This window comes from Plasmodium knowlesi (assembly GCF_000006355.2).
Source record: "Plasmodium knowlesi strain H genome assembly, chromosome: 12".
Taxonomy (NCBI): domain Eukaryota; phylum Apicomplexa; class Aconoidasida; order Haemosporida; family Plasmodiidae; genus Plasmodium; species Plasmodium knowlesi.
This window is the reverse complement of record NC_011913.2, coordinates 77,648-100,697: the sequence shown is the minus strand read 5'-3', so window position 1 is coordinate 100,697 and position 23,050 is coordinate 77,648. Positions and strand designations below refer to the sequence as shown.

The window sequence follows — 23,050 nt, the reverse complement described above, 5'->3', positions numbered from 1 at the left end:
CTTGAAGAGAGAAAAAAAAAAAAAAAAAAAAAAAAGGGGGGGGTTATCCAACAGGGGGAGGGAAAAGTCACGCATAGAGAAGTGTAACAGAAAGCAGTGTATTCATGTTCGTACGTGTTCTTTGCTCCCCTGCTCTAACGCTGCAGGCAGGAAAATGCAGTTAAAAAAAAAAAAAAAAAAAAATTACAAAAAAGGAAAAGTTCATTTGTACATATGCGTGTGGGAAACCCCGTAACGCATGCGCTTTTTGCCTGTGCGACCAATAGAAAATGGCTGAAGTTGTCGTTTCCAGGGGGGTAACTTTTGCATAGGGTGTTGTAAAACAGATGATGTGATCAGAGCCAGGTATTTTAGTGCACTTGCACCAGGAAGACGAATTAAAAAAGTGGCAAATCAACATACGCGCTTGAAACGCTTCCCGCAGGGGCGAAAATGCAGGCGCGACTGGACCGGTTCTATACTCCTGCATTTAGGTGGCAGTCTTGCGGGCACGCTTGTTAAGCTTATCAACTTCACCTGTCTGCTTCGCCCCATCCAATTTAAACGTGGGTCTCGATGAACCTGTTTAAAAACGAACAAATGGAAAGGTGCTTCTCCTGCTTGCATAGCTTGTTTGTCTCGAAACGGATCTCCCCGCGGGCCTGTAGAAATGAAAGCCATTTCATGTGTGAGGATATTTTGGAAAGAGAAAAAAAAAAAAAAAAAAAAAAAAAAAGGAACCTATCAATCAAAAGAGATAATCTAAAAACGAGTAATATGGGGAATCCACTTCCCCACGTATACACACATCTGAATTGTTGTCCACTCTGGTGGAGGAGGACAAAGCCTCAATGGGTAAACCATCCCCACTAAGGGTATATACCCATGCAGGTGTGTACCTTCTTCACTTGTTTTAGGCGAAAAATTAGGAGCGATACAAAAGTGGGATGATAATACATAACAAGGTAGACTAATTCTAAATTTTGGAGAAAGTACTTATGCCTTTTCCCACTCTTGCGGATTGCTTCTTCCGCCTTCAGTGTGCCTTCGCCTTCTGTATCCACTCCAACTTCGACTTCAATTTTCAGGTTGAGGAGGGATGCAATGAGACAATCCTGGGGTGGGCGGGGGAAGGAGATGGAAAGAGCAGTGATGAAGCCGCCCTTTTGCATGTCGCAGTAGCTATACGAACACGTGCAAGTGGGGCAATAGAAGCTTAACACATGTCTCGAGCTTATGCCAACCTGCAGGAAGAGCGTGGGGTGTTTGTCCAGTAGGGTGTTTAGAACGGAGGAATCAAAACGTAGGAAGAGCAGCGACGAAATGGTGAACAGAACCTTAAGAGCGAGAAAAAATTCAAGCTCGTTCGTTCGAATATGTCCAGCGCAAGCATTGAAATAGTTGTGTTCAAAGAGGTAAGGCTCTGAGTTGGCAAGTTGTCCTTTGGGGGTCATCAAAAAGAAGTTCCAGTAGTGAAAAAAAAAATTCACAGAAAAGGAAAGGATGTTAGTTATATTGCGAATGAACTGTTGGTCGTTCTTCCTTTTGTTGTACTCGTCCTCACAGATGATGTAGACGAAGGGCACGATGTTCAATTTGTCAATTGGTATGTTGCATGGCAAAACCAAATCATAATCTTTGGAAAGAAAACGAGGAACATTTTCAGGCGTAAATTTCACAAATATATCATTTTGAACAATCTGGATTGACTCTACAACGTTAAAAATGCATTTGTAAAAAATGTCATACAGAATTTTTATGTGAACAATATTTTTCATGGTTGGGTCCAGTATGAGGAGAAAGAGCTTCGTTACAAATTGCTTGTTGTGTATGTATCGATCTGCATGCACATTCTTCATAATTAGAGGGAATGCCAAAAAAACCTTTTCCTCATCTACCCAGATGGAAAATAACTCTAGTAAGCTCAGGAAATCATCTATATAGTGCCCATTTTCGAAAAGTAAATAATTACAAAAGAGATGCACCATAGAATTTAGCTGTTTGTGAAATTTCTCCTTTAGCATTTTAAAGGATTCGCAAGAAGGATTCAATTCTCGGATGTGAGACTTCAAATCTTTAAAGAGCTCAATCACAATTTCGATCGCTCTTTTTATCTTTCCTATAATTTTGTGCAGTTCGCCCATGGGGAGGTTCTCCCCTTTGAGAGATATTTTTTTCCCTGCTTCGTCCACACCCTCTTGACTGATAAAATTAATCACATGTTCGATGTTGGTGCATATGAGTGGGATGATTTGTGCAGAGGAAATCTCCTCAAAAGGGTAAGTTTCCCCCTTATCTTTCTCTCCCCCCATGTACTTCATGATTTTCTCTGCAAATAAGTAGAGCTCTACGTTCATATAGGATAATGGTGTTTTTAAAATATCGATGCATTTCTCACTTAGGAAAGAAAAGTTCAGACACGAGTATACAGTGGAATAGAGGATATAGAGGAGTTCCTTCTCCTCCTGAACCTTCACTTGGGAAAACAAGTATATAATGTTTGCATACAGTTTGTATACGCTCCTTTTGTCCAACACGCTTATGCAGCCTTGTTTTTTCATGTACGCGTTCAGATTGGTTTGACACTTCATTGCCGTTACTCTACTTTGCCTGTACGTTTCGATCACCTTGTTGAGTAGATAAAAATACTCCTTCACGAAGCGACTTCCGCTCAGTTTTAGGAACGTATTGTTCAGCAGTAGTAGGGTCATGTCTACATTTCTGCTATTAAGAAGGAACTTTGCCTCCCGGGCGCGGATCATCATTTGGGAGGCTTTATCCAGGGGGTGCGCCTCCCCCTTAGGAAGTTCTCCTTTAGGAGGGGGTGATCCTTTAGGTGTATTTTTCCCTTTGGGAAGTTCCTCCTCTCCGTTGTTCATATAAATCCTTGCGCGCATTGCCTCCACCATTCGGATATTCTCGGTGAGTGCGTCGAAGAGCAGTTCCACCAAGCTGACACGCTCTTCCCGGGAATCATCCTCCTCTTGTTCGTCCTCATCATTCAGGGAAGTGTCTTCCATTGAAGAGGCATCCCCTTCGACATCATCCTCCCCATTAACTTCTTCTTTTATTACTTCTTCGACCACTTCTTTTTCCACTTCGAAATCTTCCCTCTTTTCCCCCTGATGGGGGAGCTTCTTAAACCCCTTGAGTCCACCCTGTGCTCGTCCTCCCAGGCGCGGTGATAGGGAAGGGTGTGCCCCTTTCTTTAGCTTCTTCTGCAAAAAGTACATGTCAGCGTCAAAACTTACGTTGCTCCCTTCACGAGGAAAAAAAGAGTTATCCACAATCTCCTTCTCATTTAAAAACGGTAACATCTTCAAAAGATATTCTAGGCACTCAAGGTAAATGTCGTTGATTCCGTCAGTGTTGTAGTTTGCCCCGGCACCTTCCGATCCATCCGATCCGTTCGATCCATCCAACTTTGGAAATTCCTCCGTGTCGCTTAAACATGGGGAGAGCTCCGCACTCCCTGTCTGCGAGGTGCGAGATTCTTCCCCTTTCCCCTTCCCTTCCTTCTTCCTTCCTTGCACCTCCACCTTTTCATTCCATTCATTCACAAAATCGCAATAATAAAAAATGATGGCGTTTACAAAAGGCATACACCTTTTTAAGTAAGCCTCAGTAGATTCAGCTATTAGGCTGTTAACTAACCGGAGAGCAAATAATTGAAAGGAGTTGTCCGACCGGAGTAGTAAGGAAATGAAGTGGACGCCAATGCATTTGGATATTTTTAATTTTTCTCCTTCATGTAAATAGCTTGTATATCTGGACAATTTTAAAATGCTTCCAAATTTGTCCTTGGTGTTATCACTGTTTTTTATCCTTCTAAGGATAGCCTTTATTTCTTCGTTTTTACTCATATGGTTATTTTCCTCCCCCATCTTGTGTTTTGCATGCATTTTCTGTTCATTCGCCAGAGAGTGTGGAAGGGGAAAAAAAATCACGCGGACAAAAACAACGTGGTGACAAAAAAAAAAAAAAAAAAAAAAAAAAAGTTACTTCTTTCCCCAGTGAGGTACACACAAACAACCTCTTTCACAGAGAAGGGGGCATTTGCGCCAATTCACAAAGTGGACGCGTCGCTATTATTTTTTCTTCTCCGTTAATGTAGTCAGCAAGGCGAGAGCGGTGCGCGGCGCTTTGATCCGCTTGGCTCTATTTTTATGAGGGACAGATGGTGCAAGCTGAGCAGTGAACAAAGATGCAAACGGAAATATCACAAATATAAGAAGTAGGCTTGCGATGTTAAAGCATCGGAGGTTCCTTTTGAGAGGCTTCCCTTTGGATTCTCCACTTCCAATTACCCCTTCTTCATCTTAAGGGTCCCTCGAACCCCTTGATCGCTTTTTTATTTTTCGGGAAAAAAAAAAAAAATAAAATAAAAAAGGTGGATTAAAGGAGAAATAACTCCACGACGACAGCTTTGCACGCATGTGCCAGTAACTTATATGGGTGCCCCACCCTCATGTTTGCAACAAAAACGGGGACACGAAACAACGTCCAACGGGCAGGTGTTCTAAGCACAGCTATGCAGTTATTTCCCCTTTTGTATTTTTTTTTTTTTTTTTTTTTTTTTTTTTCTTTACTCATTCTCCGCTTCGGCTCCTTCGAACTGAAAATTAAATAAAACGAAAAAGAAGGGCGGAAAATATTAAAAACACACCAGGTCAAGAGGCACTCCACGTACGACCCCTTTTTGTAAAAATTATCAGAAAGGGGGAAGAAGCGAAGCGGGTAGATTCTTCTTTCTCTCATTCGTTTTATTTTTTTTTTTTTTTTATTATTTTATTCTTTTCTTTTTTGGGAAGTTACCTTTTGTTGTTTTTCCCAAAGATAAACCCTTCATGGGAGACCTGCATTTATGTACGTTATTATTTTTATTTATTTATTTATTTTTTTTTTTTGCAAAATACTCGGTCATCGCAGAAAAAGGGGGAAATGGAAATGTGCCTTCCCTTATTCTACCCCCCCCATCCCCTATGCTCCTATTTGACCATTGTATTTTTAGACTTCCTCAGACGCGGCTTACATATTTGGGGAATCCTTTGCAAAACCAGGCATAGTTCCGGAAGCTTTTAGGAACACCTTTTACTCTTTAAGGGCAAAAAAAAAAAAGTTACAAATGGGTTGAGTTACGTGTGGTTTAGGTTTCCTTTTCCGTGCCTCTTCAACTTATCGTTGTGTTCCTCCTCCTCCCCACACACACACACATACGTGTGCAAAATGGGAGTTGTCTGTGCTTACCCATTAGCCGTGGACATCTGAGGGAAAAAAACAAGGGGAGAGTATCGATTTCATGTGTATTTTTTTTTTTTTTTTTTTTTTTTTTTTTTTTCAAGCCATTTTTAAAAAGTCGTTACCGTGAAGTAGTCACAGTCGACTTCCCTGCATTTCTCTGAAAGGGATTTAAAAAAAAAAAAAAAAAAAACAGATAATGTGGAATCCTACTGTTTTCACGTCATACATTTTGCCAATTTTTGTTCGCATGCAGTGGGGGAAAAACAAATTTGCCTCTCCTGTTACCGTATAGGTCATCCAAGCGTAAAGCTGAGTTCATCTCGAACACTACATCCTTCTTTTCGCATACCCCTGTAATGGTGAACAAAGGAGGTGGAGATTTCTTCAACGTGGCAACCGCGAGGTGTGTCTGTGTCTGTCTGTCTGTCTGCCCGTTGGGGGGAATTCTTCTAAGTGGTCAGCATATATACAACTGCCAACAAAATGGCAAAGGAAAATTCCCTCTTTTGACCTTGAACATTTGGAAATACTTCGTAGTTGTGGGGTGGCCTTCCGATGACTGTTAAACGGGGGAGGAGGTGCGCGCATGGGGGTATTGGTGATACAGGTGAATGTGTACCTTTCTGCTTATGCCGATATTGCGTGCTTAAAGATATAAAAGAGCTCCCGGAGGAGGCATCCTTTTTTTTTTTTTTTTTTTTTTTTTTTATTATTTACTGTAAGACATTTTGATATAAATCTGAGGGGTAGAAATTGGGGTAGAAAAATGAACAAGAAAATTTTCCCTTTTGCAGAGGCATACAAAGGGAGGTCCATCCCCCATGAGCAGGTGCCACCCCATTTTGTTCCCTCATGGATATGGAAAACATCGTTAACTCACCTTGGAGTTCCTTTGAACTGTTGCATTTTTGTACGAGGAGGACTCACACAGTGTGTATCCATCGTAATTGAAAATTATGAAAACGCAGTTACTTAAGGCGTTACACCTGATTTGGACAAAGCACACACAGAGACAAGGGAGTGGGGTGGGGAAATATGTTTACAAAGAGAATACTGTGAAGGAAGGAGAAATAATGAGGAGACTCGTTCCAATTTTTAAATGTGCTACATGCTTACTCCTTCTCGGCCTCGTTCACGTCTATGTATTTTTTCCTAAGCAACGGTTTTTCACACAGGGCGTTTCTGCAAAAGGAGGAGGAGATTCTCTCGTGAGAAAGGGCAAAAAGGGCAGGAGGGGCACTCTCCGACGTGTAGCTGCACATCGGCAGATCTCCATATTTTCCCCCTTTACATGTCCTCCACGTGAAGGTACAGTTCCTCCTTTTCCTCTTCACCTATGTAATTGGGAGGTAGAAAAAATGAAGAAAGTGAGAAGGGTGACCCTCCCGCAAGTGGAGAAACGCATGCGCCTTCACTGGCCCCTCTACTGCTCAACTCTTTTTAGAAAAAAACCTTCAAACTCAATATTCCAGGTGTTGTCGCCCCCTCTTCGGGCCTTTACGTTGTCTGCAAGAAGTGACAAATCAAATGGAGAAAGGAATGAGTAGCGCACAAACATATTAAAATAAAATGGGTTCCTTCCATTTTTTCCCCATTTAATGGTGGGTGCAAAATGATAGACAAGTCCTTTTACGTACACTTGGGGAATGTCTCCAACGCGTCTGACGTGCAGGTGTATTTTACGACAAGTTTGTGGAAGTCCTTTATCATGGATAAGACTTTGAACGTTTCGTCATTGACAGGGATCTGAGATAGGGGATGCATAAATGGACAGTGAAACCATACGCAGAGTAAAAAAAAAAAAAAAAAAAAAAAAAAAAAACACTTTAGTGAATACCTCCCCACCAGCATCACCTCTTTATCAATGTTTCTATTTTCACCGAAGCTCACGTCAAATGTGAGGCTTCACCGAATTGTTCATTTTTACATCGCAGCTGGGTTTCCCTTCACATAACATCTGAACAACCGGCAGGGTGTGCGGTGCATCTAAGGGATCTGAGGGAGTTCACATGGTACAAAGGAGTCGTCACGTTGGAGCATTTTCCAAGATGGGCCACTAGCACACACGTGGGAATATGTACCTCAGTACGCACTTAACATGCGTGCACCAACTGAACATGCATGCACCAACTGAATATGCGTGGTGTCATTTATCAGCTAACTTTTTCTTATGAGAAAATTATCAACGGACGGATTTCCATAACTAGCGTCCAAAATGTGCACAGAGTGAGTTCCCCCACAATGTAGAGTTATCCTTTCCTCCAAATTCCCACTTTGTATTTTTACAGGGCCATTTGTAATTTCATCATTTGGCTTCAGGCAGAAAGATGTATAACTACATAGGGTGGTGATTAGCACCACGAGAGGGATCAACCTTACGCCATTCATTGGGGGGAAAGTAGTGGGGAGAAGCACAAGTGAAACAATTTACCTCTGTTGTGCAACTTAATGAAATTTTTCGTTTTACTCGATGGAGGAACCTAATTGAGGGAATTCATAAAAAGTAATTTGCTTCACACAGGAGGGGAAAAATGCTAATTCATAAATAATGCTTACAATATTAACGATGTTGCAATTTGTTGGCATGTCCATTACATCTCGTGAGGTATGTGTAGGTACACAACGGAGGAATTGTGTGTAAAAGAGAGGAGGGGGAATGCAAAACGCCCCATGCGCGTATGAAATATGCACATATTGGTATACCTTTTGGAGGAAGTGAATCGAAGACATTCCCATTTATTTTGCTTTTTACCTACTTTAATTTCAGCGAGATAATGTGCGCTTAACCCGAATAGTTGCGCCCAAAGTGGTGGACAGTTGATCTCCGAGTGGTTCGTTCACAATTGGGGGGGGCCCACTTGGGAGAAGTACAAAAAAAGTGATGGAACAAACGCGAGAAGAAAATGTGCCCAAGCTGAAAATTGATCAAACAGCGCATATTTTTTCTCCCCTTTATAGACTTTCACCCAAACCGTTGAATTAATGCCCAACTGAGGAATTTCAAAAATGGCTTGCTTGGGAGGATGGTTAAATACAGAACTTCAATAACTTGGCCTTCATTCATCCTTTTATGGTCTACCCCAAATGACAACTTTTTTTTTCTTACAAAAAAAAAAGGATGGCCATTATCAAATATGTAATGTTTATGTACAAATGGGACAACGCGGAGCGCTACCAAAAAAAATGCACAATGCTCTTGGAAAAAAAAAAAAAAAAAAAAAAAAAAAAAGAACAAATGAGTAACTTCAATTTTTTCCAACCATTACAACATTCCAAATTTTTCAAAAGTGATAATTTTCAAATTCTCTTTTTTGCATCTTGCCCAGGAAAAAATTGTGCATTTTTGATAGATAAAACAAGAGGAGAAAAACATTCACAACAGGGCAAAAGTGGGAACGGTGGGACCTACTCAATTACGCCCACTATTGTAGAACACAAGTGAGCTTCCTCTTAAAGAGGCACAAAGAAAATACATCTGCGTAAAACCCATCCTAGGGAACCCATTTGGTACGTTCGCCAAAAATAAATCAGGCACAGGGCAGCACGTGAGGCCAAGAGTCGTTTGTCCTACCCCAGAGCAGGGACAATCTGGTACATTTACAGTTGCGCTACGCACACGTAATTACATACGTACATGGTACCCAGAGTGTACAGATTTGTGTAGGTATATCTACTGCGCCGTAGTTCCAACATGCTCCCGCGCCTCAGTTGCACGAAGAAAAGGCCCTATTCATACAAAACATGTGTTACCCAAAAAATGAAAACGAACGTAGAAAGGATGACCAACCGGCAGAAAATACAGAAAGTGCCAACACATTAAAGAAAGAGTTCAGTGAATTATACACCAACGAAGGTTGCCAACATTGCGAAAAGGGTCAACCAGGAGATACCTCCCATGTCGTTAGCAGTGGGAATGGCGGGAAAAAACGAGAAACTGCCACGGAAAAGCATAACCGTGAAGAAATTCACGAAACCTCAAATGCGCATGAAAAGAAGGAGAACGGTGGGGTAGACCAAAATGGACAAACCAATAGTGAAAAAACGAACACAAAAAAGCATAAATCCTCAACAGATGAACCACCAATTGGGAAGAAAAAAAAAAAGAGAAAAAAAAAATTTAATGACAATGAAGTGACCAAGCCATCTAAACAAATGATTAGAATAAATTACCTATTGCAAGCATCATTTCTAATGAATGAATTTAACCCGAACATCTCAAGGGAGTATATCAAAACGATGAAAAAACTTTCGAACAAGTTCTTAATAAAATACGACAAAAAATTTAAGAAACTCTTCTGCAAAAAATGCAACTCAGTCCTCATCCCAAGTGCTAGTTGCAAAGTATCTGTTAACCCACTAAATTTGAAGAAAAAAGAAAATAACAAAAATGAGGAAATGAGTAGCAATTTGAAGGGGAAGTTGAGAGATGATTTTCTTGTTTCATACCGTTGTAACTATTGCCAGCACGACACGAAATTTGTTTACGAAAATAGTTTGACTGCTAAGCGCGTGAATGAAGCGGAGGCCGTCTGACGGGGATTCAGATGATAAGTGCATGAACAAAAGCGAATGTCCAACTGTATATACATGTTTATTAGGAGGGGGGGTGCTCCGCAAAATTGGAACAAAAATTCTGAGCAATTGTGTGCAAAGGTAAGACATTTTAAAAGGGGAAAAAAATCCACCCAACCCCGCTACATGTGCACACGCAGCTTGTAGAAATTGTAATCTTTGTTCTGCTAAAACCAGAAATGCGAATAATGGGAAAAAATGAAACAGAGTATAGCAAGACGAAGTAAACAAAATTACAAACAATAATCCATTTCCACAAGGAAACTTATAAAATGGAGTTTTTTTTTTTTTTTTTTTTTACTGCTTTTTTTAAATTTATATCATAAATATCAACAATTAGGGAACGCCAGTTATGAAGAACAAGAAAATCTATCTGGCCCATTTTTTTTTTTTTTTTTTTTTTGTTTGAAGTGTCCAGATTTTTTTCAACTGCACTTCATTTTCTCATTCACAAAAGGGAAGAATAAAAATATTCAATAGAATCTCTGTTTATTGAAATTTTCGTATAAAATTTTCCCAATTAACAAACTACCTTGAAATTAAGCCTTTTGGCCATTTCAACATATCTACAAATTTGTGCACATGTGTGTGTGTGTGCGCGAAGAGTTGCATATATAAATGCGCATTTGTATGTATATATATCATATGGCATATGTTTACCCATACAAATTGACACTCCCTTTTCAGTAGAAATTTATTCATTCCTTTTTTTTTTATCACGAAATGATAGGCTCTTTCTGTGTAAAAGTTACTTTCCACAAGTGACAGTTCCTACCGCTACGTATAGAGTTGTTAAAGTTAGAGAATTCAATAGAAAAGTTATTGGAATGGAAAATATGAATTTGGCATAGCAAAATAAAAAATATATATTTTTTTAATGAGCAAAATTGATAAAAATAAAAATAAAATTCTCGAATTTTTCTTAAAAAAAATATGACCATGCAACAATATTTTTTTCATGATTAAAATTAAGTCACAATATCGAAAGCTAGCCATCTTTTTTTTTTTTTTTTTTTTTTTTTTTTTTTTTTTTACAACAGTGCAACAATCTTGCTTGTTGCTGTTGGTGCATTCGCATGTTATTTCTACTTTGTATTACACAAAAAAAATGGGGTACAAATATTTTTTCACGAATATATGAATTTTTCAAGATATTTGCGCTTGTATATGTTTCTTCTAATTCATCAATTTTTAACATCGGCTTTTTTTGTTTTATTGTGTTTTTTTTTCCAGGTCATCATCTACAGCACTTTTTTTAACATGTACACATGTGTATACGTAAAATAGCCTTTTTTTTTTTTTTTTTTTTTGTACACTTATTTCTTCGTATAGCTACCAGCAACAGGGTAAAATGCACATGAACAAATTTTAAAATAGCTTTTTTTTTTTTTTTTTTTTTTTTTTTTTTTGTACATGTAAATGTTACCCATAAGCATGCTTTAAAATTTTTATTTTGTTTTTTGCTTTTCATTCTCTGCACTTCTTTTTTTTTTTTTTTTTTTTGTATTAAAATTGTGATGTTGTTTACGTATAAATACAAATATGCATGCATTTGTATAATACGTCCGTCCCTTTGTTTTTTGTAGTAACTTTTAATTGGCTAATTTGTAATAACATAAGGGGGGGAAAAAAAAAAAAAAAAAGAAAGAGGCTACATAGACCATTTTTGCGTGTCACTTTTGTGCACCATTTTTACTCACCTGTTGTAATGAATAATCCCATCAGCGATGGACCCGAACGACAATAAAAACGTGGACCCGTCAGTCGACTCAACAGGTGAAAGACAGGAAAACGCAGTAGCAAGTATCGAAACGCAGGATGAAAACCCAAAGAAGATAGATGAAGAAGAAAGAATTTCAGGCGTAGAAGTAAATGAAAATGCTCCAACTACTGCCAATGATGTTGTAAATGACACAAAGGCGGGGACGACGGGCTTTGATACTTCGAATAAGGATAACAACTGCAGCATGGATGCTTCTATCAAAGCGACCAAACAACTGACGCAAAATGGGGAAATCAGAGAGGGGGGTAATGGCCTGAATGTGGAAGACGCGTCCAAATTGGTCAAAGAAGGAGATGAGCACGTGAACAAAAATGAGACTTTAAAAGAGTGGGAACAAGAAGCTAAAAAGGAAGCTGAAAAGGAAGCTGAAAAGGAGAACGAAAAAGGGGTTCAACATGAGGCTGTGGAGGAGCACCAAAAAGAGAACTTTCCAAGTAGCACAGTCAAACCACTTGAGGGTGCTCCCATGAGCAAACACCCGAATATCACCTTTTCCCCGAAAGCTCCCCCCACAGTTATGAACAGCGAGCCGTTATACATCGAAGTGAAAGGCCTCCTGCAGGTCCTTAATCCTCAGGATTTTGCCAAAAATATGAGCATGGAAAGTTTAAATTTAGCAAAAAAAAACGAAAATGTACCGATCAACAAGCGCTCACATAGTGTGCCATACAAAGGAGTTTCGAAAAGCATTCCAAAGGACATTAACAAGCAAAACAGTAAAAGCAGTAATACAGCTCCTCAGAAGTTTCCAGGGATGCCCAAATCAGCCGATCTGATAAAAAGGCCCCCCCTGCCAATTAAGTCACCCATAATAAATCCACCAATTACATTGAACAAAAGTAACCTTCATAAGGAGGGAATTACGGGGAAGGCGTTAGACACTGGTAAAGGGAAAAGCATTTTTCGAAATTTACCAAAGAAAATTCCTTCACCGGAAGTAGTAAAGATAAAGCCCAAAGGAATGATTAAAATGAATTTTGTTCCATCTAAAGAAATTAGCAAGGACGAAAATGGGAAAGTACTACTGCCAAAAGAAAAAACATCTTTGAAAATTCCTCCAAAAGTGTTACCCTTTTTGATTAAAGAGAAAAGTGTTAAGCATAAGGCTCCTCCCAAAGGTAACATAAAACACACGTTGCATTATCTTAAAAGGGCTGCAGAAATAGGAAACAAAGAAGTTGATGTATCTGCGACAGAAAGGAAAGAAGTTCTAAATGGGACCACTAGTAATACAAGGAAGAGCTCACTAGTCACTCGAAATTTTATAGAGAAACCCAAGAATGCACAAAAAACTAGCCCCCTAAAGATGGAATCTGTGAAAAGAGGAAAGGTAATTTTAGCCAAAAAACCCATTTCCAAATTGGTAGGCGAATCTAAGACAATGGGAAAGGATAGAAAGAAAAAGGTTCTGCTTAAAAGTATAGAAGGGAAAGAAGCACAGCCTTCAGAGGTTCCTCTGGACACCTCTGCCCCTAAATTAGACGACGACGCAGGTGCAGATATTGAGAAGAGTCCCGAAAAGGGGGAAAAATCGACCGAGAAAGGGGACAAAACGAACAATGAACAGATAAACGTAAATGAAGATACAAAAGAAGAACAAATTCCCCCGGTAGATAAGGAAGAGGTTGTAGTAGTTGATACGGAACATATCACACAAAGGGAAAAAACGTTAGAAGAAAAGAACGAATCAGAAATGGAAAAATATGGGAAAGACATGTACGATTTGACCAGAAGCGAAACGGAGAGGCCAGAAGAGGCAGATGAAGTGGAGGGGGAAGTGGTCGCGGCAGAACGGGTAAAAAAGGTGGACGATGGGGATGAACACGCCGATGCGAGTGGCGATAAGGACTTGGACGCAGGGAAGGGAGAAAAAAAAGGGGAAAAAGAAGATAAAGCGGAAAAAGGGGATGGTGAAAAGGAAGAAGGAAATTCGGCTGATGTTCGAAAGGAGATAGGGCCGAAAGAGTTGGAAGATGGAAAGAAGGGCGATGAAATGGTTCAACCAGAAGAAGAGAAGAGAGACGAAACGATCCAATTAGCGGAATCGTCGAAACCGACACAATCAGAATCAGACGAAATAAAGAAAGGGATGGAAAAACTGAACGAAGCGAAGGAGTCAAAAAAAACAAAATCCGAGGTAAAGAAAGGCGCTGACCATAAGATAAGTAAAAAGGTGCCAAAAAGAGGCGATAACGCACCTACAAAAAAGGATGAGGGTGGATCTCCGCTAACCATGAAAGCAATTGGAAAGGCACCCTTATCCATGAAAACTATTGGGAAGGCGTCTCTAACCATGAAGTCCATTGGGAAGGCTCCGCTATCCATGAAATCCATTGGGAAAGCGCCTCTATCCATGAAGACCATTGGAAAGGCATCTCTTACCATGAAAACTATTGGAAAGACACCTATAACCGTGAAGCAAAGCACAAAGCCTGAATTGGCCTTAAAGCATAAGGCAACGATGAAAGGCATCCCAGGGTTACTAAAATTAAAGACAGATGTTACAGGCAACGTAAAAGAAAAGAAGGGCGTAAAAAATGAAAAAAGCGGCGACCCGATAAAAAGTACAACTAGCAAAAATTCGCCCCCAAGAAAGAGCACCCTCTTTTTGAAGAAAGTTAACACTTTAAAGAAAGCTACATTGAGCAAAAATTCATTGAAAGATTTAGATGCAGAAAAGAAGAAGCTTATAAAAAAGCTAGATACATCTATGAGTGATAAAAATGAGAAGATAGATGCAGAAAATGATTCCATTTCCATGCCCAGTAAAAATGTGTCCAAGAAAATTTCTTCTACATCTATTAAAAATGCCTTGTCCATTTTTAAGAAAAAAACGTTGAGTAAGTCCAAGACGGACAGCATTCATGAGCTCATGTCGAGCGAAGGAAACAACAAAGCAATCGTGTCGTCTAAGTCAGAAAATATTCACAAGGTGTTAGAGCAAAAGAAGAAGGAGAGAGAAAATGAAGCAGATGAGTTATTTACAAAAAGGTTGCTAAGTTCGAAGGATTTAAGAGCGGGTTCCAAATCCAACTCATTTGATGAGAACAATCATCAAAATCAAAACCCAAATGAAAATGAGAATGAATCTCCTCCTCCCATGGAGAGGAACGAAGAAGTTGTCGGATCTAAGGGGGATGAAGAATTTCCGAGGATGGTAGTAAAAAAACCCTCTTTGAAGAAATCCAAGTCGTTCAAAAAGCTCAAGTCCAAGTCGAGCAAAAAAATGAGCATGAGTGATGACATTTCAATTGGGGAAGAAAAGGTAACTAAAAAAATTGCCAAGCTCAGTAGCTCCAGGAAGATAAAAAGTGCTGTGTCCCAAATGAAAGAGGAGAAGAAAATGAAAAAGCTGAAATCAGAAATATTGAACAAGGGAGCGAGCAACCTAATCAAAATGAAAGATAAGAAGGGACCCAAGAAATATAAGTCTACAACTGGAAATGGGAACAGTAAAAATGTCAAAGAAGGAATGGGGGGAAGCAAATCCTTCATGGAAAAGGAATTAGTAAAAATGAAGTCTTTTAAGGATAAATGGAACAAGGATTTTGTAACTCCAAGGATAGGAGGCATGGGTTCATCCAATAGTTCTTTTGCTCAGGACAAATCGGAAATGTCAGAAGTTGATGCATCGGGTGATAACGCTTCGCACTCGATTACCTCTCCTTCGGTGGCGTCCAAAAAGATGCGGAAGAAGAAGAAAATGAGCAGCCGCGCGGATGGAATCGTGAGCAACCGCATAAATGGCCTTACCCGCACAGATGACGCTCCAAAAAAGAGGGGAACCACGAAAAAGGCTAAAAAAATTGCCGCGAGCTCCAGCATAAAATCCATGGATCATAGAATTATGAACGACTTGGAGCAAGAAGCACAACCACTCCCGGGCACACATAAAGACAGCGTGACCACGACCACAAGTGCGGAAGAAAGAAGAAACAGTGGAGAAGCAAGCACAGGAATGTTAAAACTGAGAAACGCTTCTCTGTTAAATTTTAACCGAATAAAATCTGCAAACACGTTGAGGAATTTATCAGTCCAAGTGAAGTTAGAATCTCCTCCTCCCCCCATGGAAGAGGCATCCCAAGGGGAACCCAATTTGAAGGTAAACAATTTATGCTCGAAAACGCCAGCGGTGGGTAGAAGGTCAAGTGGAATGATCACGCAAAATACCAGTTGGATGTTTGGCAAATGTTGTTCAGTGGGGAATAGTAGCAGTGAATATGTATATGAGAGAAAAGAACCTGCGATTCAGAACTTTAGCTCCCTCTTTAACGTGAATAATAAGTATATGCCGGTAAGCACGAATTTGCAAATGGCTCTCCTGTCTGGCAACAGCGTAAAGCTCTCAAATGTTTACGAGTCTGATTTGCTGGGGAGGGGTGCGTGGGCGCTGAACAGAGAGACTCTGCGTGGGTCTCTCAAGGGCAACACAGCGAGTGTGGGGGGTCCCTTGCGCAGACCGGTGAGCGGGTTGATGAGTAGGCCATCGTCCAGGCCGATGGGCAGGTTCATGAGTAAGCCGCCCAGCAGGCCGATGAGCAGCCAAGTGAACGGTCAGATGGGCAACCACATGAGCAGCACACTTAGCTATCAACTGGACGATCAAATGGCAAGTCAGATGAGTGGCCAGATGAATGGCCAGATGAGTGGCCAGATGAATGGACAGATGAGCGGCCAGATGAGCGGCCAATGGAGCAGCCAACTTAGTCACCAACTGGACGGACGGAATAGCCTCCCCCTGAGTTGCAAAATGAATTCTGGATCATACTCCAACAAATCGCTCCTAAATAATAGCAGCTCCCTGGAGTTAAGAAGAAGGCCATCCTGCAACACAACAGTGAATTACTGCAGTTGTATATAGAAAGGGTGGTTGAGGGGGAGGTGCTGAGAGAGACACTGCCCGGAACGGTTCCCTGCGTTGATCCTTCCGAACGGTTTAGAGTACTTCATGGTAGATAATTTATCCCGTGGAGAAGTTTCCCTCCCGAAATGTGAAAACGCGTGACCAAGTTACAAAATATATACACAAGGACATACGCAGGTACTACATACATTATTTCAACATTTTACCAACGTGGTGTTTTTTTTTTTTCTGTTTTTTCCATCCTTCTTTTTCATTATCAAAAATGGTTACCCTTTGCTTGTTTTTGTCTTCAACCGTGTCGATAATTCTTTCGTAGAATTAAAATTTCGTAGTATTACACCCTTACATGGCATGAGCAATATAATTATTTATTTTACAACCTAAATGGGGGGGGGGATGCACTTTTTTTTCCCCCCTCTCCTGCTGGGTGTTTCTCTCTTTCCATTATGTTTTCCTTTTGTTTTGTCTATTTTTTCCTTTTTTTTCTTTTTTTCTTTTTTTCTTTTTTTCTTTTTTTCTTTTTTTCTTTTTTTCTTTTTTTTCTTCTTTTTCTTTTTTTTTTCGTTCCCTTTTTGTTCCTTTTTTCGTTCCTTTTTTCGTTCCTTTTTTCGTCCCTTTTTTCGTCCCTTTTTTCGTTCCTTTTTTCGTTCCTTTTTTCGTTCCTTTTTTCTTTTCCCGATCCGCAAGAATGCGCATACACACATAGGTTACCCTCATGTGTGACTACATGCACAACGAGTACGGTGAACATTTTTTCGTGTTCTCTAGGCAGTCGAAAAAAAAAAAAAAAAAAATAGGGTAACTTTTGCAAAATTAAAAAGAGGGGCGTTCACGAGGAGGGAAAAATAGATCACTTAATTATTACTTAGGTCAAATTGGCCATTAAAAAAAGAGGTGAATTTTTGCGAAATAAATAAAATAAATGAAATCAAAAAAGGGGGGGCATATATCGTAAGACAGGTAGAAATGGCTTCTTCCTAATATACTCATATGTTCTGTTGTGTGTGTGTGTGCTTTTTTTTTTTTTTTTTTTTTTTTTTTCTTCCTTTTCCCGTTAGTTGTTAGTATTTGGTTTCACCTGGTACTTGTTCAAGTGTTCTTTCAAGTGGTCATTTTCGTGATACAGGTGGTTGATATGCCTTCTATATAAATCAATTTGCGTTTTGTACATAGACGGGAGGTTTCCTTGGTTACTGGAATGCACTGGTTGTGTATACCCTGATTCTCCGCTGCTACAGAGTAGTGGTCTTAAATCTGTTGAGGCCCCCTTCTGTGGCTCCCCTTTCGCGCATACATTAACCGAGTGGGCCTTAACGAAACGTTCATTTTTTCTAGTGAGTCTCTGCTTGTTCTTCAACAAATTGTGTGTGTAAAAGAACAAGTCATTTATAACACTTTGTTGGAGCTGAATTAAACTTAAAGTGTCATTATAACTCTCAATTAACGAAGTTAGCATTTGCAAGGTTTTCTTTTCTGAGTGGGCAGAGTGGTTCACCAGATCATAGGGTGGGACATGGACATGCTTTACCAAGACTTGGTTGTTAAAAATGTTGAAATTATTGTGCTTATCATATGTCATAATATTTTCTGTGTATGTAGAAAGAGACAAATTATTTTTATACAATATTTCATTAATATGAGTTATATCATTTTCACTTAAAAAATTTGGCGAGGAAAATTTTGTATTGAATTTTGTTTTTCTCTTTTCTTCTTCTTTTGCTTTTTTTCTTTTTTGCTCTTTTAACTGCAAAAAGTTCAGGATATATTTATTTGCATAAATTATATTTTCACTGTCATATGTTATTTCCTGCTTGTAATCATTCGTGAGTTTTCTTCCTTTGTGTTCATTTTTTATGGTACTCAACAAATTTAGTTCTTTCAGGAGGGAAAAGTTTTTAACCAGTCTGTTGGCAATTTTTATTTTGTCTTCCTTGTAGGTATCTTCGCACTGAATGTCTTGGCTAATTAATTTGTTTACATCTCCGCTGCTCATTTTTGTGTGTCTCCCCCCCTTTGGTTGGTTAATTCATTTTTTTTTGCTTGTCCGGGTACCTCTGCGTGGGGTCATATGTACGTACGGTACGCGTATGTGGATATATGCAAATAGCCATTCATGTGTTTTTTCCCCACTTGGGGGTTGCCTTATTTCCCCCTTTACTGTAAGTCTTCCCCTTGCGCTATGTTGGCCTCTTTAACAGTTGTAAAAATGTTTAGTGCTAGCTTTTACAATTTTGCACCTTTCTCGTTGTTGTCGCGCCAGCCATGCTTGTTCGCTCCTCAACTCTTTATGTGAATTTATCGTCCAGCTCCAATCCGTCCCTGGCATGGAGAATGAACATATATTGATGCATGCGTGGGATAATTATACATACCTATTTCGCGCATGTGATAATGTGAAAGGGGCAAAAAAAGGAAAGAAATGACGTGGAAATAAAATTACCAGTGGGGCAAAGAAATTGGGGGGGGGGAAAAAAAAGTTCACCAGGGGTCGGACGCATATGGTACAACGCGTGTTGCGTTATATTATACATGAAGTACATTTTTTTCTCTTTACCTGCCATATGCACATATAATGCGCACATGAGCACATCATAACGTAAGAAAAATGTACTTCATGTATACACATACAAATTTCTGTCATGCGACGAATGAGAAAAAAAAAAAAAAAAAAAAAAAAAAAAAATTACACAAAATGAAAAGTTTCCCTGCTTTCATGCAAATTTGTTTGTGCAAGTTATTGGTGGCATTCGTTTTTTCCATGGCCATTTTTTTAAACCACTTTTTTTTAGGCATCATACAAATGTTCAGCGTTTTGCGTTTTCCTTTTTTCAAACATTGCATTCGTTTAGCGGAGTGCTCAGCTCGTTTGCCTTTTCTTTTTTTTTTTTTTTAAACCCCCATTTTCGACTACGGGGAGACCGCATGAATTCTTTAATTTATCGAACTTTGCGTTTTTGAATTTTCGAGAATTCTTTTAAAAGCGCGAAATGTGGCCACTGCTGCTGCAGTTCTTGCAGCTTTGTGAGCAATTCTTTTAGAGGCGTCCCTGCGTTGTTCGCTTCCCTTTTGAGTGGAACGCAAGCCGTGAAGCCGTTTTTTTGTCTTATTGTCTTTGTTTTGTTGTCTCATTGTTTTGTTTTTTATTTGTTTTGTTGTCTCATTGTTTTGTTTTTTATTTGTTTTGTTGTCTCATTGTTTTGTTTTTTATTTGTTTTGTTTTTTGTTTTTTTGTTTTTTTGTTTTTTGTTTTTTTGTTGTTTTGTTGTTTTGTTCTGTTTTTTTTTTTTTGTCCCGCGTGACTTCTCCACCGCGGTTGCTGTCCTCGTGGGAAATTTTAACGTTAAGCTGATGTGTATGTTGTACACATTTACACACATATGTGTAACCAGTGCGAACTCCCATTGTGTTTAAAATTGGGATCGTTTTTTCCCCCAGACACACCCATGTCTGTTGTCTAACCACTTGTACATTGCCAAGTAACATTCCTTCAGTGCGCCCCTATTTTTTCTCTTGTGCAAAAAAAAAAAAAAAAAAAAAAAATGTTCTGTTGTTCGAAAAACATATTAGACGCGGTGGATAAGAGAAGAAGGAACTATGGAATGTACACGGAAAAAAAGACAAACAATGAAGGAAATGAATTAATATCAATATGTGATAATAAAGTATCCGTCGTTAACATTTTAAGAAGAGGAAATGAGTCGACGCCCAAAGCAAAGGAAGCAAAAGGAGATATAATTAAGAAGATACCGCCGGTGTCTAAATCCAGTGTGCTGAAATATTATGAAGCTAACATTTTGAAGGAAAAATGTTCCAAGGGGGTATCCCTTACAGATGTAAAAAAAAACCAAGAAGTGAAAAAAAAAAAAGAAGAAGATACACGCAAGTCACACCATGATAAATATAAGAAGGATGTTATTGAGGACAAGCTCCAGGAGGATGAGCTTACTCATTTGAACACGAAGTACAAATTTAAAGCTTTGGAGGAAATACAGAGACAGCTGAAAAATTGCTTAAAGGAGCAGGAATTTAGCATCCACGATGATATTTTGTTCTTGAACATATACAAACTAACCCACAAGAAAATGTACTCCCTGATGGAAAGGAAAAAGAAGAGTGTGGTAAGTTTGGACGAATCCCCATGGTATACTTGGGTGTCTGCGGAGGTGTGTACGTGTATGTGAATGTCTATACCAGTGTGTATGCGTGGACTTACCCCACTAATGGACAACAAAACAGATGCCCATCCCTTTTTCATCCTGCTCACAGGGTTACTATAACTGTAATGAAATCCTGGACATGATAATGAAGGGGAAGCTCCACAAAAACAGCCTAATTAAGCGAAAGTCGGAAGTGGATTATGTGTATCTAAAAGAAAAAATCAGGGAAATTCATTTTTTAAAAAATATGGAGCTACAGTATTATCTCAGAATTAAGAAGAACATACCCTCCATGAAATCTAAATTTGAAGAAAAGTACACAAAGGAAAATTCTCTATTTCTGGAATTCAGTGAAGCATTATTAGCGGAAAAGGTAAAGTCATTAAAACAGTTCTTTGTTTCTCCCTACTGTAAAAATATTGTAGAAATAGTTTTAATACCTAAGAAGAAAGATTGGAACACATTATATGGGTATCATAAAATTTTTGTGGATCTATTTGTAACAAAACATATTTCTGTATACTTTTATCACATCATTGAGAAAAAAATGGAAAAGCATAATTTGGCAGAGAAGACAGGTCCTGTACAGTTAAGAATAAAATTGAAGACAAATTACCCACAAGCCATAAAAACCATTTTCAGGTACATATACGACAAGAATTTGAACCTTCACGAATTAGATTTTAAATTATTAGTGGCTGTTTATATGGAGTGTGTTAATTTGAAAATTCTGAGCATCATGGATGACGTGATTGAGGTGATTTCTCAGAAGGCTACCTTCGACAACATCATTGGGGTGCTGAGCCTCGCGTCCAGCTTTAAGCAGATCGGGATTCCCTTGTTTAACGACTTTGCGCGAATCATTTCGGATTCAGGGGGATACCTCTTTGCGAGTAAGTCAAACGAAGCGCAGTACGCGGTAGCGCATGTGTGCATGTGAAAATTTAAAAAAAAAAAAAAAAAATGTGCGTTTGGCCCTTCCCTACGATGGATCGTTTTCCCTCACCTTTTCCACCTTTTTACACCCCATTTATCCAGAAAATTACCACTACGTGCTGGACAGCGAAACGTACAGCCACTTCCTCAGCAGCGACAACCTCATCGTGAACGAAATGAGGCTCTTCATCGAATCCATAAAGTTCATAATCAAGAACAACTGTAACATGAAAGAACAGAACTTAATTTTCCAGAACATCAGATTCAACCTGCTATCTGTGGAACACCTCGAAGAAATTTACCAGTACATAAAGAATTGTTTCGAAGACATTATACATAGCAAGTACGATGAGACGAATTTCATTTCCATGAGGTATCGACACTCCAAGTTGAAAATAAAGGAAGAATATCCAAATAATGAGCACAGGAAAAATTCTAATGAAGCAAATGCTCCCAGTAAAGAAGGTGCAGACGGGGACAAATCAGATGATGTAAAGGAAAACGAAGAAGTGGCACCTGTTGAAAGACCCCCCAATTTTTCATTTTCTGAAGAAATAAAACATTTAAACGAATTTTACAAAATAATAAATAAAGAAGCATTTGAACCCCCATATATTAGTAAAAAGAAAAAAGAATTATCCACTAAAGAAATAACCATTTGCATGAACAATATTTACAACATCCTTTTTGATCACATTTTCAAAAAAATAGGAAATAAAAAAGAGGTAAAGGAGAGATGCAGGATATGGAAAGATAATAAAAACTTCTTGTGTGTAAACGATTTTACCAATGAGAATTATTCTTTCCAATTAGTTAAAAAGAAAGAGAGTACAGATAAGTATGCTTTCACACATGGGGACGAAAGGTTGATAAGTGAATGTAAGTTGGTGTACCAAATTGTACAAAGCAAAGAGAGTAATATTTCCATTGGAGTCATCTTAAAAACGAAAGAATTAAACAATTTGTCCCATCCACAGAATTGTAAAATCCCAATGATCTTACTTGAATGCAGTGATCAGCTGGTCATTTATTTTGATTTTTTTGTAAATGATTTTTATGTGTGCAATTTTGACAATAACAGCTCCACGTTATTGAACAGGACCAAATTGAATATACATGCACATGAAAATAAATTGCAAAATGGGGACATGATTATTTACAACGTAGCCGTTATAAATCAAGCTCTCGAAATTGACATCAGAATATTACCAAAGGGTATCAACTTTTCGTTTTCCTTTCCGCTGCTAAAACCGACCATTTGGGGAGGGCAGGTGATAAAGAAGCCCTTTATCCACGTGGCGCCCTTTTTCGCCCTCAAGGATGCCTTAGACTCTATTTCCGTGCCCATCGTAAAGTTCTGAGTGCGCCCAGGCGTTTGCAGAAGAAAGCAGACTGGTCACATGTAAACATGTAAATATGTGTGTGGTATACGTGTATATATGTACATGTATGTACACGTAAACGTGTTTGTGTTGATTGCTTATGTTGTTTGTCATTTGCTTCTTTTACCGTTTTCTG

General features: G+C 39.0%; 6 protein-coding genes across 6 annotated transcripts; 3 read left to right on the top strand and 3 right to left on the bottom strand.

Annotated features, from left to right (window-relative positions):
- Positions 1–539: 539 nt before the first annotated feature.
- PKNH_1201600 (conserved Plasmodium protein, unknown function) lies at positions 540–3,881 on the bottom strand (the record flags this gene model as incomplete). Its single annotated transcript, XM_039113790.1, has 3 exons — positions 540–641; positions 879–1,094; positions 1,224–3,881. The coding sequence occupies 3 exons, from the start codon at positions 3,879–3,881 to the stop codon at positions 540–542; spliced, it is 2,976 nt and encodes a 991-aa protein (XP_038969790.1).
- Positions 3,882–4,293: 412 nt separating this feature from the next.
- Positions 4,294–7,608, bottom strand: PKNH_1201500 (conserved protein, unknown function; the record flags this gene model as incomplete). The annotated part of the gene is made up of 16 exons (XM_002260032.2): positions 4,294–4,325; positions 4,569–4,594; positions 4,795–4,835; positions 5,012–5,075; positions 5,227–5,243; positions 5,343–5,377; positions 5,506–5,571; positions 5,732–5,779; positions 5,938–5,959; positions 6,101–6,206; positions 6,337–6,402; positions 6,512–6,554; positions 6,673–6,726; positions 6,858–6,966; positions 7,148–7,215; positions 7,383–7,608. The coding sequence occupies 16 exons, from the start codon at positions 7,606–7,608 to the stop codon at positions 4,294–4,296; spliced, it is 1,023 nt and encodes a 340-aa protein (XP_002260068.2).
- A 1,353-nt stretch (positions 7,609–8,961) lies between these two features.
- PKNH_1201400 (ribonuclease P protein subunit RPR2, putative) lies at positions 8,962–9,753 on the top strand (the record flags this gene model as incomplete). Its single annotated transcript, XM_002260031.1, has 1 exon — positions 8,962–9,753. The coding sequence occupies one exon, from the start codon at positions 8,962–8,964 to the stop codon at positions 9,751–9,753; it is 792 nt and encodes a 263-aa protein (XP_002260067.1).
- Positions 9,754–11,519: 1,766 nt separating this feature from the next.
- On the top strand, positions 11,520–16,436 carry PKNH_1201300 (conserved Plasmodium protein, unknown function; the record flags this gene model as incomplete). Its single annotated transcript, XM_002260030.1, has 1 exon — positions 11,520–16,436. One exon carries the CDS (start codon positions 11,520–11,522, stop codon positions 16,434–16,436), a length of 4,917 nt encoding a protein of 1,638 aa, XP_002260066.1.
- A 1,057-nt stretch (positions 16,437–17,493) lies between these two features.
- PKNH_1201200 (conserved Plasmodium protein, unknown function) lies at positions 17,494–18,432 on the bottom strand (the record flags this gene model as incomplete). The annotated part of the gene is made up of 1 exon (XM_002260029.2): positions 17,494–18,432. The coding sequence occupies one exon, from the start codon at positions 18,430–18,432 to the stop codon at positions 17,494–17,496; it is 939 nt and encodes a 312-aa protein (XP_002260065.2).
- Positions 18,433–19,978: 1,546 nt separating this feature from the next.
- PKNH_1201100 (conserved protein, unknown function) lies at positions 19,979–22,893 on the top strand (the record flags this gene model as incomplete). The annotated part of the gene is made up of 3 exons (XM_002260028.1): positions 19,979–20,557; positions 20,706–21,489; positions 21,635–22,893. The coding sequence occupies 3 exons, from the start codon at positions 19,979–19,981 to the stop codon at positions 22,891–22,893; spliced, it is 2,622 nt and encodes an 873-aa protein (XP_002260064.1).
- Between the last annotated feature and the right edge of the window lie 157 nt (positions 22,894–23,050).